The sequence below is a fragment of the Lepus europaeus genome, chromosome X (genome assembly GCF_033115175.1).
Source record: "Lepus europaeus isolate LE1 chromosome X, mLepTim1.pri, whole genome shotgun sequence".
NCBI lineage: Eukaryota > Metazoa > Chordata > Mammalia > Lagomorpha > Leporidae > Lepus > Lepus europaeus.
In genome coordinates this window covers 26194872-26208375 of record NC_084850.1, presented here as the reverse complement: position 1 = coordinate 26208375, position 13504 = coordinate 26194872, and the positions used below count along the sequence as shown (strand labels likewise).

At 56.7% G+C, this 13504-nt stretch overlaps 1 protein-coding gene across 6 annotated transcripts in view; it reads right to left on the bottom strand.

The window, feature by feature from the left end:
• The window catches only part of ELF4 (E74 like ETS transcription factor 4), a 37366-nt gene that overhangs the window by 3445 nt on the left and 20417 nt on the right, over positions 1-13504 (bottom strand). For 2 of the 6 annotated variants that reach the window (XM_062183431.1, XM_062183430.1), the window contains exons 2-7: positions 6774-7017; positions 3229-3400; positions 2734-2826; positions 1257-1445; positions 297-380; positions 22-214 (exon numbers count right to left, since the gene is read on the bottom strand). In XM_062183431.1, the coding sequence (XP_062039415.1) occupies positions 22-214; positions 297-380; positions 1257-1445; positions 2734-2826; positions 3229-3400; positions 6774-6845 (803 nt within the window). In that variant the 5' untranslated portion in view covers positions 6846-7017. Of the gene's footprint in view, positions 1-21; positions 215-296; positions 381-1256; positions 1462-2733; positions 2827-3228; positions 3401-6773; positions 7018-13504 lie in introns of those variants that run through there. The other 4 variants (XM_062183433.1, XM_062183432.1, XM_062183434.1 and 1 more) reach the window with 3 other exon arrangements.

Below are 13504 nucleotides of genomic sequence, written 5' to 3'. Positions count from 1 at the left end.
GCTTGGGGGAGCGCGCCTTACCTCAGTGCCCGCCCCATCGTCTCGTAGTTCATGTCCGGCTTGTTTTTCTGCTTCCCCCACAGTTTGGACACAGCTTTGGAGTCCACCAGCTTAAAGATGCCTTTCTCCCGCTGGGTCCACTTGATATACTTGGGACAGGTGTTTCTGTCTTGCAAAAGCGCCAGCAGGAACTCCCACAGGTAGACGCTGCTGCCTGCAGAGGACGGGTTGGGGGGCGGGGCGTCAGGGGCAGCCCCGGGCACGCCCTGCCCACCTCACTTGGCTCCCTGCCCTACCTTTGCCGTCCTTTGATTTCTTGCGGATGGGGACGCTGGGGTCGGTGACCGGAGAGGTACTTCGGTTGCCCTTTGTCTTCCGGACTGGGAGGAGAGGCAGGAGAGCAGGATGAGGCTGGGGCTGAGGTGACCACGTGAGGGCAGGCTCCTGAGCCAGAGGGCCCTGGAGCCTGCCCAGGACAGCGCGCACAAGGGCCGCCCAGGAGGACCGAAGTCACTGCCTCCAGCCCCAGCCCTCCCCGCCCCATTTGATAAAGTACACAGCGTGCTTTGTCCGTGTGCAGGCCCCAGAGGGCCAGAAACTGGCTAGCGGGCCAAGCTTGCTGTCGGAAAGTGCAGCTTAAGATTCTGCTCAGGTGGCCGGCGCTGTGGCGCAGCAGGTTCAAGCCCTGGCTTGGGGCACCCACATCCCATTTGGGCGCTGGTTCTAGTCCCGGCTGCTCCTCTTCTGATCCAGCTCTCTGCTATGGCCTGAGATAGCAGTGGAGAATGGTCCAACCCCTTGGGCCCCTGCACCCGTGAGAGAGGTCCAGAAGAAGCTCCTGACTCTTGGCTTTGGATCGGCGCAGCTCCGGCCATTGTGGCCATCTGGAGGGTGAACCAGCCAATGGAAGACCTCTCTCTCTCTCTCTCTCTCTCTCTCTCTCTCCCCCTCCCTCTCCCTCTCAATGTCTGTAATTCTACCTCTCAAATAAAATAAATTTTAAAATCTTAAAAAAAAAAAGATTCCGCTCATCTGGGACCTTTCTGGAACTTTCTGTAGACATAAGGCAGACAGGAGTACGTGGGCAATGGCAGGCTATTTCTGTCCATGCCTGCCATACCAGAAAGCTGTCTTAGTGCATTGTGAGCCTCAGGCCCCTGGCCCCTGCCACCTACCCCATTGAAGACATGCCTGTGTACGCGTGCGCACACCTGCATACACACACACACACACACACACACACCCTCCGCCCTTACTTCTCTTCTTTGATTTCCCAGTCTTCTTGGCACTTTCGTCTCTGGGGAGCGTGTCCAGCGAGAGTCCCTCCTGGTCACTAGTGTCACCCACTCCATGGCGGGTATCAGGCTCAGAGGCAGGAAACAGGTAGTTGGGCAGAGGAGCAGCTGGAGCAGGCTCTGCATCAGGGAGCACTTCGGAGGTGCTGACTGCGAGAAGAAACAGCTGTGGCGGTGGGGGGGCTCAGTGCGGAGCCGCAACGCGGGCTCCCCGGGAGGGCCTGGCTGCTGATCCCCGCAGCCCCAGACACAGGCTACACCTGGGAAGGTGAGGCAGCCCCTGCAGGCGGCATCCAGGGTTATAGGGCCACCAGGATTCAGCCACGCCTTAGACATCAAAGCCTGGTCCTTGTCTAATTCCATCCCGGGCTGCCGTCTTTAGTCCTCTGGGAGGACCAGCAAGGGCGCAGAGGGGGCCCAGCTGGAACAGAAAGGACCCTCTGTGCCTGCTGGGATATGCATGGACACGGGGCGCCCCGGAGGAATCCAGGCCCCCGGAGACAAGTACTCGTGGCACTCTGCTTTCCGTGTGGGAGCCACGCAAGCAAGGTTGTTGGAGACACAAAGTACACTGCGGGCTCCTAGGGGGAATGACTGTTTCACTGGGGGGTGGGGGGGAGCCATGGTTTTGCACAATGAAAAGAAGCCTGAAGATGGATGGCGGCAGTGGCTGTAGAACAATGAGAAGGCATGTGAGGAAAATGGTTAAGGTGGTCAATTTCTTGTCATGTGGATTTTATCACAATTTAAAAATTGGGGGGGGGGGGCAGCGCTGTGGCATAGCAGGTAAAGCCGCTGCCTGCAGTGCCAGCATCCCATATGAGTGCCAGTTCGAGTCCCGGCTGCTCCACTTCCGATCCAGCTCTCTGCTATGGCCTGGGAAAGTAGAGGATGGCCCAAGTCCTTGGGCCCCTGCACCCATGTGGGAGACCCAGAAGTTCCTGGCTCCTGGCTTCGGATTGGCACAGCTCCAGTCATTGCAGCCAACTGGGGAGTGAACCAGTGATGGAAGACCTCTCTCTCTCTCTCTGCCTCTGCCTCTCTATAACTCTGCCTTTCAAATAAATAAATCCTTTAAAAAAATTGGGAGGAGACTAAAAGGAAAAAAACTCACCCTGGCCATCTTTTTCTCATCTGTGGTATGCATTTGCCCTTCCCCTGCCAGTCAACTACGTTCACATGAGTGACAGCACTTCAGAAAGTTCATGGGCAATGGAATTAAAAGATAAGCCCTTCTTGGTACCAAACAATTGAAATCCACACATTGTTTTTCCACGATCGGCATGTTCCATGAATTTTTGGAAGACCCCTGGTGTATCGGTGGGTGTGGGTATACAGGCCTGTGTGTGCACGTGCCTGAGCATGCGATACTTGGATTTGATATTTTCAAAAGGAATCTTTGTTGTCGTTGCCTTAAGGCACGAGGGTTCAAACTTACAGATCTGCTTCTCATCTAGGACGTTGCTGGGAGATTCCACATTGAGCAAGACTTCGGCGGTTGACATGGTATGGGAAGTGGCCTCGTTGTCATCTGGTTCCAGTTCCATGGGGATGTGGGGAGAAAAGAACAGTTCCCTCAGTGCGCAGGGCGGGGGGGGGGAGGGGTAGGGGGAGGGGGAGGGCGAGCTAGAATCAGGGCAGCCTGGGAGCCGAGGCAGTGGAAAGGACAGGAGCCACAGCGACGTAAGAGACGCCTGGGAAGGACCCAGCGCACCGCCAGCCCGAGCGCTCCACCCGCTCGCTCCTGATCCCACCCCATCTAGAAAGATCCTGACTCCTCTGAGATGGTTTGCTACTGGGTGGAACAACACTACCTTTGACTGGGGACCTTGTCCATTCCACGTGGCGTTGCTAACAGACACCATGAGCTGTGCGCCCTAAAGGCACACCCCCTTTCCGCACCACACCTTCTGCGCCCAGCCGGGGAACAGACCTGCCAGCAAAAAACTGCCCTCCAGGATCTGATCCTGCGCCATGCACAAGGTCCCATCCGTTATGATGCCGTTGTGAACGTCGTCCAGCTCCAGTCCTGAGTACAGATGCAGTAACTCGGGGTAGGGCACCTGTTCCACGATCACAGCTGGGAACACTGAGGGATCTTCCAGCTGCGGAGAAGACAGCTCACGAGGCTCCACCTGCCCCTTCCAGGAAGCCCTCCCCACCAGCATCTGGCCCCTTATGCAATTCTCAATCTTTGGGGCCCTCGAGGGCTGTTCTTGGTGATGGGCTCATCCTCGCTGGGGGAGGCTTTGAGGGGTTCTTGATGAATACAGATGAGTTAGCTCAGTGCCATCTGCACTTAACCAAGGGTGAGCATTTGGGAATGCTTGTTTCATTTATTTTCATCTACTCGAAAGGCCTAGTGAGTGAGGAGGAGGGGAAGAAGAGAGAGCACATTCCCCCAAATGCCTGCAGCAGCCAGGGCCAGGCCAGGCTGACGTCAGGAGCCAGGAGCTCCACACCCAGGTCTCCCACGTGAGTGGCAGGGCACCAAGAACCTGGATGACCATCCACTGCCTCCCACGATGCATTGGCATGAGGCTGCCTTGAAAGTAGGGTAGCAGGACTCAAACCAGGCACTCTAATATGGGCTACAGGAGTCACAGGTGATGTCTTAACCCACAAACACAATGTTTGCCCCAAAGGCAAGCGTTATTGTTATTATCGAAGACTGATTTAATTGGTTCTTTGGAAGATAGGGCAACAGAGAAGGAAAAACAGGAAAAAAAAGAGATCCTCTATCTGCTGGTCACTTCCCAAATGGACACAATGGCCAGAGTTGGGCCAGGCTGAATCCAGAAGCCTGAAACTCATTCTGGGTCTCCCACGTGGGTGCAGGGGCCCAAGCACTTGGGCCATCTTCCACTGCTTTCCCAGGTGCATTAGCAGGGAGATGGGTCAGAAGTGGAGCAGGCGGGACTTGAACCGGAGCCCATATGGGATGCTGGGATTGCAGGCGGTGGCTTAACCCGTTGCGCACAGTGCCGGCCCCGGGAGGTTTATAAGATTTTAGAATATTTGGTTCTTTTACAGTTGAGTATCCCTAACCCAATAATCTGGAATCTGAAACTTCTTGCTTGCACTGTCAGAGCATTTAGGATTTCAGATTTCCAGATGAGGGCTGCTCAACCTGTATTTTGAAGTGCCAGGGCAGGGGGAGGCAGATGGGACGGGAGGGCTTCTTTTAGGGTTGACCAGACTGCAAGATATTCTGGGTTGGGGAGTAAGATCTGTGAGGTCTGAAAGATATGGCATTGGCAGGGAGAGGGGATTGATGGTTTAGGGTCATAGAAGAGGCAAGAGAGAACAGTTGAAGTCCATGGGTAGGCAGCTACCCTTGGAAGGAAGAGGACATTGCCTTCTCTTAGGCCAGCGAGAAGGAAATCAGAACAAGAGGTATTAAAAGGGGAGGGAGTGGCTTTGCGGCACAGCCAGCAGGTTAAGCCGCGTTTTGCAGCACCAACATCCCATATCAGAGTGCCCGTTCATGTCTCGGCTGCTCTGCTTCTGATCCAGTTCCCTGTTAATACACCTGGGAGGCAGCAGAAGATGGCCCAGTGCTTGGTCCTCTGCACCCACATGGAGACCTGGATGGAGTTTTTTGCTCCAGGCTCCAGCCTGGTCTAGCCCTGGTTGTTGATGGGGATGGAACCTCTCTCTCTCTCTCTCTCTCTCTCTCTCTCTCTCTCTCTCTCTCTCTTCTCTCTCGCTCCCTCTCCTTTTCAAATAAACAAATATTTTATTTATTTTCATTTATTTGAGTGGTAGAGTTACAGACAGAGGGACAGACAGAGAGAAAGGTTTTCCATCCACTGGTTCACTCCCCAAATGGCCACAACAGCCCAGAGCTGAACTGATCCAAAGCCAGGAGCCAGGAGCTTCTTCCTGGTCTCCCACGCAGATGCAGGGGCCAAGCACTTGGGTCATCCTCCACTGCTTTCCAGGCCATAACACAGAGCTGGATCAGAAGAGGAGCAGCTGGGATACAAATCAGCTCCCATGTGGGATGCCGGCGCCACAGGCAGAGGCTTAACCTACTACACCACAGAGCCAGCTCCAAATAAACAAATCTTTAGCAAAACAAGATGCAGAAGCAAAATATTTTTAAAGATTAAAGATAAGGGCCAGCATTGTGACACAGTGAGTTAAGCTGCTGGCTGCAACACCGGCATTCCATATCAGAGTACCAGTTTGAGTACTAGCTGCTCTGCTTCTGATCCAGTTCCCTGCTAATGCGCCTGGAAAAGCATCAGAGGATGGCCCAAGGACTCAGGCCCCTGCTCCCTCATGGGAGATCCTGATGGAGCTCTGGGCTCCTGACGTCAGCCTGGCCCAGCCCTAGCCATTGTGGCTATCTGGGGAGCAAACCAGTGGCTGGAAGATCTAGATCTTTCTCTCAGGCTCTGCCTTTCGAATAAATAAACAAATTTTTAAAATGAGGGCATACTTGGCTTTGAGCCTTGGAGAGGCTGCCCGCTGAGGGCAGAGGTAGGTTGGGAGGTAAGGATAGCTTCTATGAAGAACAAAAAACAGTTGTTAGGCCAACTAGAAACACGTTAAAAATGACAGGTGGCATAGGAACCCATGGCAGGTTAGCTTTTTCTTCCCCTCTCCTCATTTGTTGCCTTCCACCAGGCTAGGCTCACCAAGGCCGTTCAATAAAATCCAGAGACTTTAGGTAAGGAGCTGGACAGAAAGTACAATGCACACAGAGCTCGCTAGGGGGCAGCCTTTGGTAGGCCATGAGAGATGGTCAGTTTTCCATCCTCACAAGGATTTAGGACAGAGAGCATCCGAGTTAGGCTGGAATGCCTTTAGGGATACTCTTCTCTAAGCAAAGATGGGAAGGTAGCAGTAAGACAAGGTAGCGGGCAGGAGTGGCCCAGGGCTCCTGACTCCTGATCCTCCATTCATTCCTTCCACCAGACCTGCCTGCCTTTTCTTTCTCCATTTTGTGGAAGAAGGAAGAGTGGATCCACCCTAGCCGCCTCTTAGCTCCGGGGGTAAGGCAGGCAGGGTGTGGACTAGTGGGGACCTGAGCGTGAGAATCCCACCCTATTTTTCCACACCCATCCCTCCACAAAAGACCCTATTGAACATTTATCCAGAATCCTGATTAAGGCCACAAAGACGGCAGTGGCAGGGCCCATCAACCTGGAGTCTGAAGATGCTGGCCTTGGCTGGCACCTTGCAGGCCCAGGACAGTGCTCCCCCTTGCTGTGTGGGTGCTCCACGACTTTCTCACTGTGACATTGGGGGTGAAGGGAAGCGGCTGGAAATGCATACGGCAGTCAGCATGCCACTGCGGCCATTCAGTCCACGTCCTGCCTTTCCTGATGACCGCTGACTGGCCCCGTGAGTGACTAGCTGGCACACAGGCTGGATGGCAAGCAGGCCCAGTGCCCCGAACATGCTAGGTGCTTGCTCAGGGCCTGCTGTGCCGGTCTGCTTCCCCGCATCGGCTCTCTGGGGCCATACCTGGTGGATGTCATCCATCCCGTTGCTTGCAAACTCGAAGACCAGGTCGCTGGGCTGCAAGGTGATAGCCATGCTGTCTTGTCACAGAGCTGGCAGCAGGGTCCACAGGGCCCCCTGGATGCAGCAATGCTGTTGAGGTGCCTCGGAGCCTCTGGTAAGATAGGAGGGGTAGACAGCTGCAGTGCGTGGTGGCCTAGGCCAGGCTCAAAGCTGCATTGTGGGCCGGGCCAACCGCAGGAGCACCCTAGGGACCAAGGGAAAGATGGGGCAATGAGAAAGTCACCTCCCTTGACCTCTGCTGCCAGGACAGTTGACAAACCCGAGGGGCAGTGTCCTGCCAAGGCCCGAGACACAGCCACAGGCGACATCTGATTCCCTTGGCTTGGGAAAGCACCATGGGGGTGGGGGGAGCAGACACCAAGGTGGACAGGGTGCTCTTCCTGTCTGACGCAGTGTGCCTTGGAGTGTGTGTGGGGGGGGGGCGTAGGCTGGGAGGGGCAGAGTGCACAGAGAAGGCCATGTCTCACTGTGGCCCATCACCAGCCGGGCCACGCCTCCACAGAGAGCCTGGCGACAGAGGGACAGGTGGGCCATGTGCCCTGCGTGCACCCCGCCCCCACGGGCCGCCAGAGCGGACAGCCTCAGTGTGGGGTGTGGGTTTGTGTGCACGGTGCGGCTGTGCTTTCAGTTTCAAGACTGAATTGTCACCCTGGGAACTTGAGAGGAGAGCCCTGGCCTGGGGGGGAAGGGCCAGGCCCCTTTTCCAGGAACTCTTGGCTGTCTGCTGCAGCCCACATGCAATCTCGCTGTCCCCACCAGCGGGCACCCGGGGCGCGCGCCACACCCAGGCCCCAGGACGCTCAGTGCTCCCTGCGGCTGCGCTGTGACTCATCAGGGGTCCCGCCCCGTGCCCCTCTTGGCTGACCTGACCTCCCTCCAGCAGGCCTGTGCGGCTCCTCCGCCTTCCAGGCACCTCGGCTTTGACTCCCCCCTCCCCCACTCCACCTCCGGGCTTCTGCTTTGAGTGCGTCTATGGACAGCCTAGGTCTACACTGCCCCACCTTCAGAATGGCCAATCCTTCCCCTGGTCCAGAAAAAATGGGGAACTTGAGAGAGGGGCAAAGGAGAGGAAAGGGAGGGGGCCCACGGGTGACCTCCCTGATGACCGCTGGCCCCGCCAGGAGACACCCAGGCCTCTCCCACTTCCTTTCCGTTAGCCCACAGGGCCGGCCCCAACCTTGCCCTGCCCCCTCCCCCACTCCCACACCTTGCCACCCACACCACCGAAAAACCTGGAGAAGTCCCAGGGCTCCACTCCACTCTACCTGTCAGGTCTGAGTTTGCCTCTGGCTGAATGAGAGACGAGGTGCTGCTCAGTCACTCCCAGCAGGCCTGAGAGCACGCACCTGGACTCCACGGGCCCCGCCCTGGTTCCACGGTTCTACCCTCCTCCCCTACCCCCCACCTCGCTGACCCTGCGTGTGACCCCATCTCCTGTGGCCCGCGAAGCCTCCCAAGGCCATTTATGCTTGGACGGTCTGTCTGTTAGCCTCAGCGCCCCAAGGCCTGCATTCCGCAGCTCCGGCCCTCCCACGGGCCTGGGGAAACATTCTCGGGTAGAAGCAAATGAAAGGTGATCACTTTCACCTAATCCCATTTTGTCTAAATATGAAACTCCCATGTCTGCCCCCTCCCCCCGAGGTCAATGCGCGGTAGCCCTTCCTTGCAAGTCTGTGTGTCTCTTTGGCTTCTCTCCACAGATGAGTATGTCATTCGCGCAAGTTCCTGGCTGGTACTCCGTGCCCCGGGGTGGGGATGGGTGTGTGTGTGTGTGTGCCTGCACACCTCCCTCACTGCCACCTGTAGATGGGGACAACTGTTGATGAAGCCATAGCACCTTGCACGGCGCCTGGCATGTAGCAGACAATTTGGTGTCTGTGGAATGAGCGCACGGATGAGAGAATCATTGGCTGATGCTAGTGCTCAGTCAGCATTCTCTGTCTTCCACGAGGCTGAGAGAGCCCTGTTGTCCTCTCCGAGGTCACATCTGTACACTTCTGCATTGTCCCCGTCACTTACACAGGGGCTCTGTCTGTGTTTGCTGCGGATGTGCAACAGGGGAGGTGTGTGTGTGTGTGTTTGTGTGCGTGTGAAGGATGGGTGCGTGAGTCCCAAGTGTGGGGGCGTGTGCGTGACAGCCACTGTGTCCAAGGGCCGTCCCAGTGTGGCCAGCAACGTTGCAAGCTCATTTGCGGTTCCTCCTTCCTCTCAGGCAGCCTGTACCGCCCTGAGGGGGAACGCTAAGCTCAAGGCAAGGCTAACTCAAAGTGGCTATGTTGAAGGGTGGGCTGGGGGGTCCCCGGAGGCTGCCTCTGCACCACGCGCTTCCCCAGGAAGAGGAGGACAGCTCCAGAGTAAGCCTGCTAGGGGCCACCCTGCTAGGGACCTGAGGGAGGGGAGGCAGCCAAAGGCACTGCATGGGAGTGGGTGGACCCCTTGGCCATCAACAGAAGGAGGAGGGGTGAAATAAAAGACTGTCCCATGGCGTTCATCCTGGCTGTCCTGGTTATCTACGCTCAGGACTTGGTTCGGCAGGCCCGGGGTTGAGAGGGTGTACCTAGCCGCCAAGGCTCAGCCTGGTGATCTGGCCCCTGACCTGATGCCAGGGCCACGGGGCTGGTCAGAGAGGAAGTAGTTGTCCTACTCTCTTGGCCAAGGCTAAGAAAATTCCCTGCCCACCACGGAACCTTCCAGTCCAGAAGGCCTTCCCCTCCCCCTTCTAGATGTTTGAGGATTTGAAAGTGAGAGGTGGAGAGAAAGGCTCATTTGCATGTTCACTCACTCTCCGCCCCAAGTCCCTCAAAATAACCTCCCTCTCCCAGGAACCTGAAACCGAAGAAGAAGCCACCACCACCAAGGCCCGCCCTGCTGGAGGCTGGAGAGGCCCACACCAGTGTGGGGAGGTGGGCTCCTCCCTCTGGCGTCCCCCAGAGCCCTTTGGCTAGGACCCTGCCCCAGCAGCGGTGAGTGGAACACTAAGGCTACAGGCACTTGGTCCAGAGAATCGAGGTACCTTGGGAACCTGCAGTAACTTGGACGCTCGCTCCTCTGTGCCCCACCAGTGCACGGCTCCCAGCTGGCTGCAGCCGCATCTGCTTCCCAAGGTGGCAAGAGCTCGCTCCCTTCCTGCCGGCTCCCTGGCTCCCAGCGCCTGCCCTATCCCCTATCGGGGCGCCAAGCAAAGTCTTCGTGGGAGTGCAGGGCGCCTGGCTGCGGCTGTGCAAGAATGAGTGGGTACCGTGGAGGACGCCGCAGCCTACAAATGCGCACCTCTGGCTCTCTGCCGTGCCGACTGCGTTTCCAAACCAAAGCAATATAGAAGTGGTCGGTCGCCGCAAGTGGGCCACCTCTGCATTGTACAGACCCTTTCTGGGGTTGTCACCGGAACACATGGAGCAGTGTCCCGAGCCCACCCACTCGGGCCTCCCTTACAGCAAGCGGCTCCCCTGTGAAAGCCACATCCACAGTCTCCATGGAGTGACTGTAAATCTACACCCGTTCAGCTGGGCCAGGGGCTCACACAGAACTGCTAGTAACACCCGTGGCATTTTCCCACGTGCCAGGAAACATGGGGGCCAGATGGCCGGCCGGGCCCCCAACAAGCTCTTCTCCTCCCCACTCCCCGCCACCGCGTTCCTTGTCCCCTTGGAGCCAGCTCTCACTCCTGAAATACCTCGTCTTCCATGAAAACCTTTCTGGAATTCTCTGGAAAGGAAGTGACAATTTCCTCCATGCCATTTCCCACTCCCTCAGCACCCCTCCCCCACAACCACAAACAAAATGGAAACTACCCTAGAAACAGCTGTACCCTCCACTTAAAAACAGCCCCTCCTCCAGCGAGCGAAGGCGCCGAGCCCCATCACGTGGCCAGCAGCAAGGGTCAGGGATCCGGCGTGCAGCCCTGGGCAGAGCAGAATCACTCTTTCCGCAGGATTCAAACCCTTAGCATCGGGCCGGCCAGGCCCAGCGAGCTCGCCCTCCTTGAGCAAGCGGCCAGCCACAGCTGTGTTGTCAGCTCCTTCTCCTCTATTCCTTTCTTTCCACCCCCGCCCCCCCGCTCCGTTCGAAATGAAATCAGGAAGAGGGAGGGTGAACAGCAAGGGTTTTGCAAGCTTTGTTGGTTGGGGTTTCTCTCTGCTTATTTATAAGAAACCCAGTTTCCTTCCGTGGCCCTGGGTCACTGGCTGATTCCAGCCCAGGGCTTGTCACAACTCCCACGGGGAGGCAGGTCCAGAGCCATCCCCAGATCATCGCCCATCCTTGTCCTTGCGGGCACCCCCCCCCTTTCCAGGCCTTTGATCCATCCCACTGGAGAGGTGATTAGGGACACAGGAGATGGCAGGCCCTAGGCAAAGACACTTGTCTACTTTTTCTCCAGGGGACCCAAGCCCACCCATGGAATCCACCTCCCAGGCTGAGGGAGGAGGAGCAGCTCTCCTGGCTGCACCCCTCTTGATGTGTGACCCTGAGAACATCGCCCATCTTTCTGGGCGCTGGGCTTTCTTAGCAGGTGCTCAGCAGGTGGGAAGCGCTGTGAAAATGAAAAAGCGCTCATCCAGATGGCGAGTTCCAGGCGCCCTCCCAGACCGCGAGGGGAGTGGTTCCTGCACATACATAGGGTGGGTAAGGGGCTGGCGCCAGGCCTTGGGTTGGGGACCCTGCACGGAAGGGGCAGGCTGCTGCGGCGCTCCCAGCCCCCTGTCCTCCCCACTGTCACCCCGCCTCAGCCCTCTGGGTTGTGGTTATGTAGCAAGAAGAGCACTACAGACGCCCCAAAAGGGGAGGAAGGGGAGGGGGAGGGTAGCTGACAAAGGGAACTGATGTCTATAGCCGCCCCCGAAAAAGCCAAAAGAGCGCCACCTAGAGGTGCCTGCGGCCATCATACCTCATCAGCGAGGCTCCAGGGACAAGGAAGAGGCCTAGTGACAGCAAACCAATGACGGGAGGCTATGCGCTGCAGGGAAACGGGGCAAAGGCAAGTTGTGGCAGCCCCTGAGCCTCGGTACGATGGGCTGCCTGCTACCTCGGGGAGGCCCCAGAAGCGCCTGCAGACCGTAAGAGCGCAGGCTTGCCAGCCGGAAGAGCCAATTCTGCCTTGGGGTTTATGCAGGCCACTTTCCTCCTCTGTGAAACCACAGCCGCCCTCGCTCGAAGGGTTGCTGCAAAAGGCCAAAGAGTTAAGGTAGCAGAAACTCTGTTAGGTCCCCAATGTATTTTTCAACTCCCTGTCCTGATTTGTGACTTGGGGGCTGTGGTCGCTCAGTAAAGGTTCAGCATATCTTTCCCCAGAGGGAGAGCAAGAAAGGGGAATGTTGGGGAGGGCGCTTATCTTGCGGTTAGGATGCCCTGAGTTCGAGTCCTGACTCTGCACCAATTCCAGTGTTCTGCTTGTGGATGCCCTACGAGGCAGCTGGAGATGGCCCAAGTACTTGGGGCCCTGACACCCACGTAGGAGACCTGGATTGTGTTCCCAGCTTCCAGCCCCCTGCCATCACTGGCATTTGGAGAATGAACATTTTAGCTAGAATTTCAAAAAGAAATGGAAATGGAGATGGGAGGATGAAATGAAGGCCGAGAGGGGCATAAGCCACAGACGTGCAGTCTCTGGAAGACAGAACCGGTGTGACCATGGGGAGAGGGAGGAGGTGGGGGAGCTGGTACGTGCATAGGATCTAGAAGCATCAGACCATGGGATTTAAACTTAGCCTGGAAAGCAACTGGGACTGGGAGTTGCTCAAAATTCTTATTTTTAGAAAATTTAAAAAATATATTTGAAAGAGAGGGGGAGGCACCGTGGTGCAGTAGGTTAATCCTCCGCCTGTGGCACTGGCATCCCATATGGGCGCCAGTTCTAGTCCTGGCTGCTCCTCTTCCAGTCCAGCTCTCTGCTGTGGCCCAGGAAGGCAGTGGAGGATGGCCCAAGTCCTTAGGCCTCTGCACCCCATGTGGGAGACCCGGAGGAAGCTCCTGGCTCCTGGTTCCTGGCCCCGGATGGGCGCAGCTCCGGCCGTTGTGGCCATCTGGGGAGTGAACCAGTGATGGAAGACCTCTCTCTCTGTCTCTGCCTCTCTCTGTAACTCTGTCTTTCAAATAAATAAAATAAATCCTTAAAAAAAAGAGAGAGGGAGGGAGGGAGAGGGAGAGGGAGAGAAAGAGAGAGAGAGAGAGAGAATCTTCCATCTGCATCTGCTGGTTCATTTCCTAAATGGTTGCAATAGCCAGAGCTGGGCCAGGCTGAAGTCAGGGGCCAGGAACTCCATCCAGGCCTCCCACAAGGCAGGCAGGGGCCGAAGCACTTGGGTCATCTTTTGCTGCCTTCCCAGGTTCATTAGCAGGGAGCTGGATCCGAAGTGGAGCAGCCTGGACTTGAACTGGTGCTACGATAAGGGATGCCGGCATCACAGGTGACAGCTCACTTGCCATGCCACAGTGCTGCTCCCTGTTCTCAATTCATGAGCAAAGGAGAGGCACCATCAAGCAATTCTTCAGGAAGACCTGGGTGTTAGAGTGGGTCAGTGAGTGGAGGAGGTGGCAGGAGACCAGGTGGGGCAGCTCTGGAACTCAGGGAGGCGGTTCCCAGAGCCCCCAAAGGCAAAAGATGACAGACTGCTGGGTAAGACCCTTGCTGTAGAGACCCCAAGATGTATAGCTTGTTCCAGTGTAAGAATGTT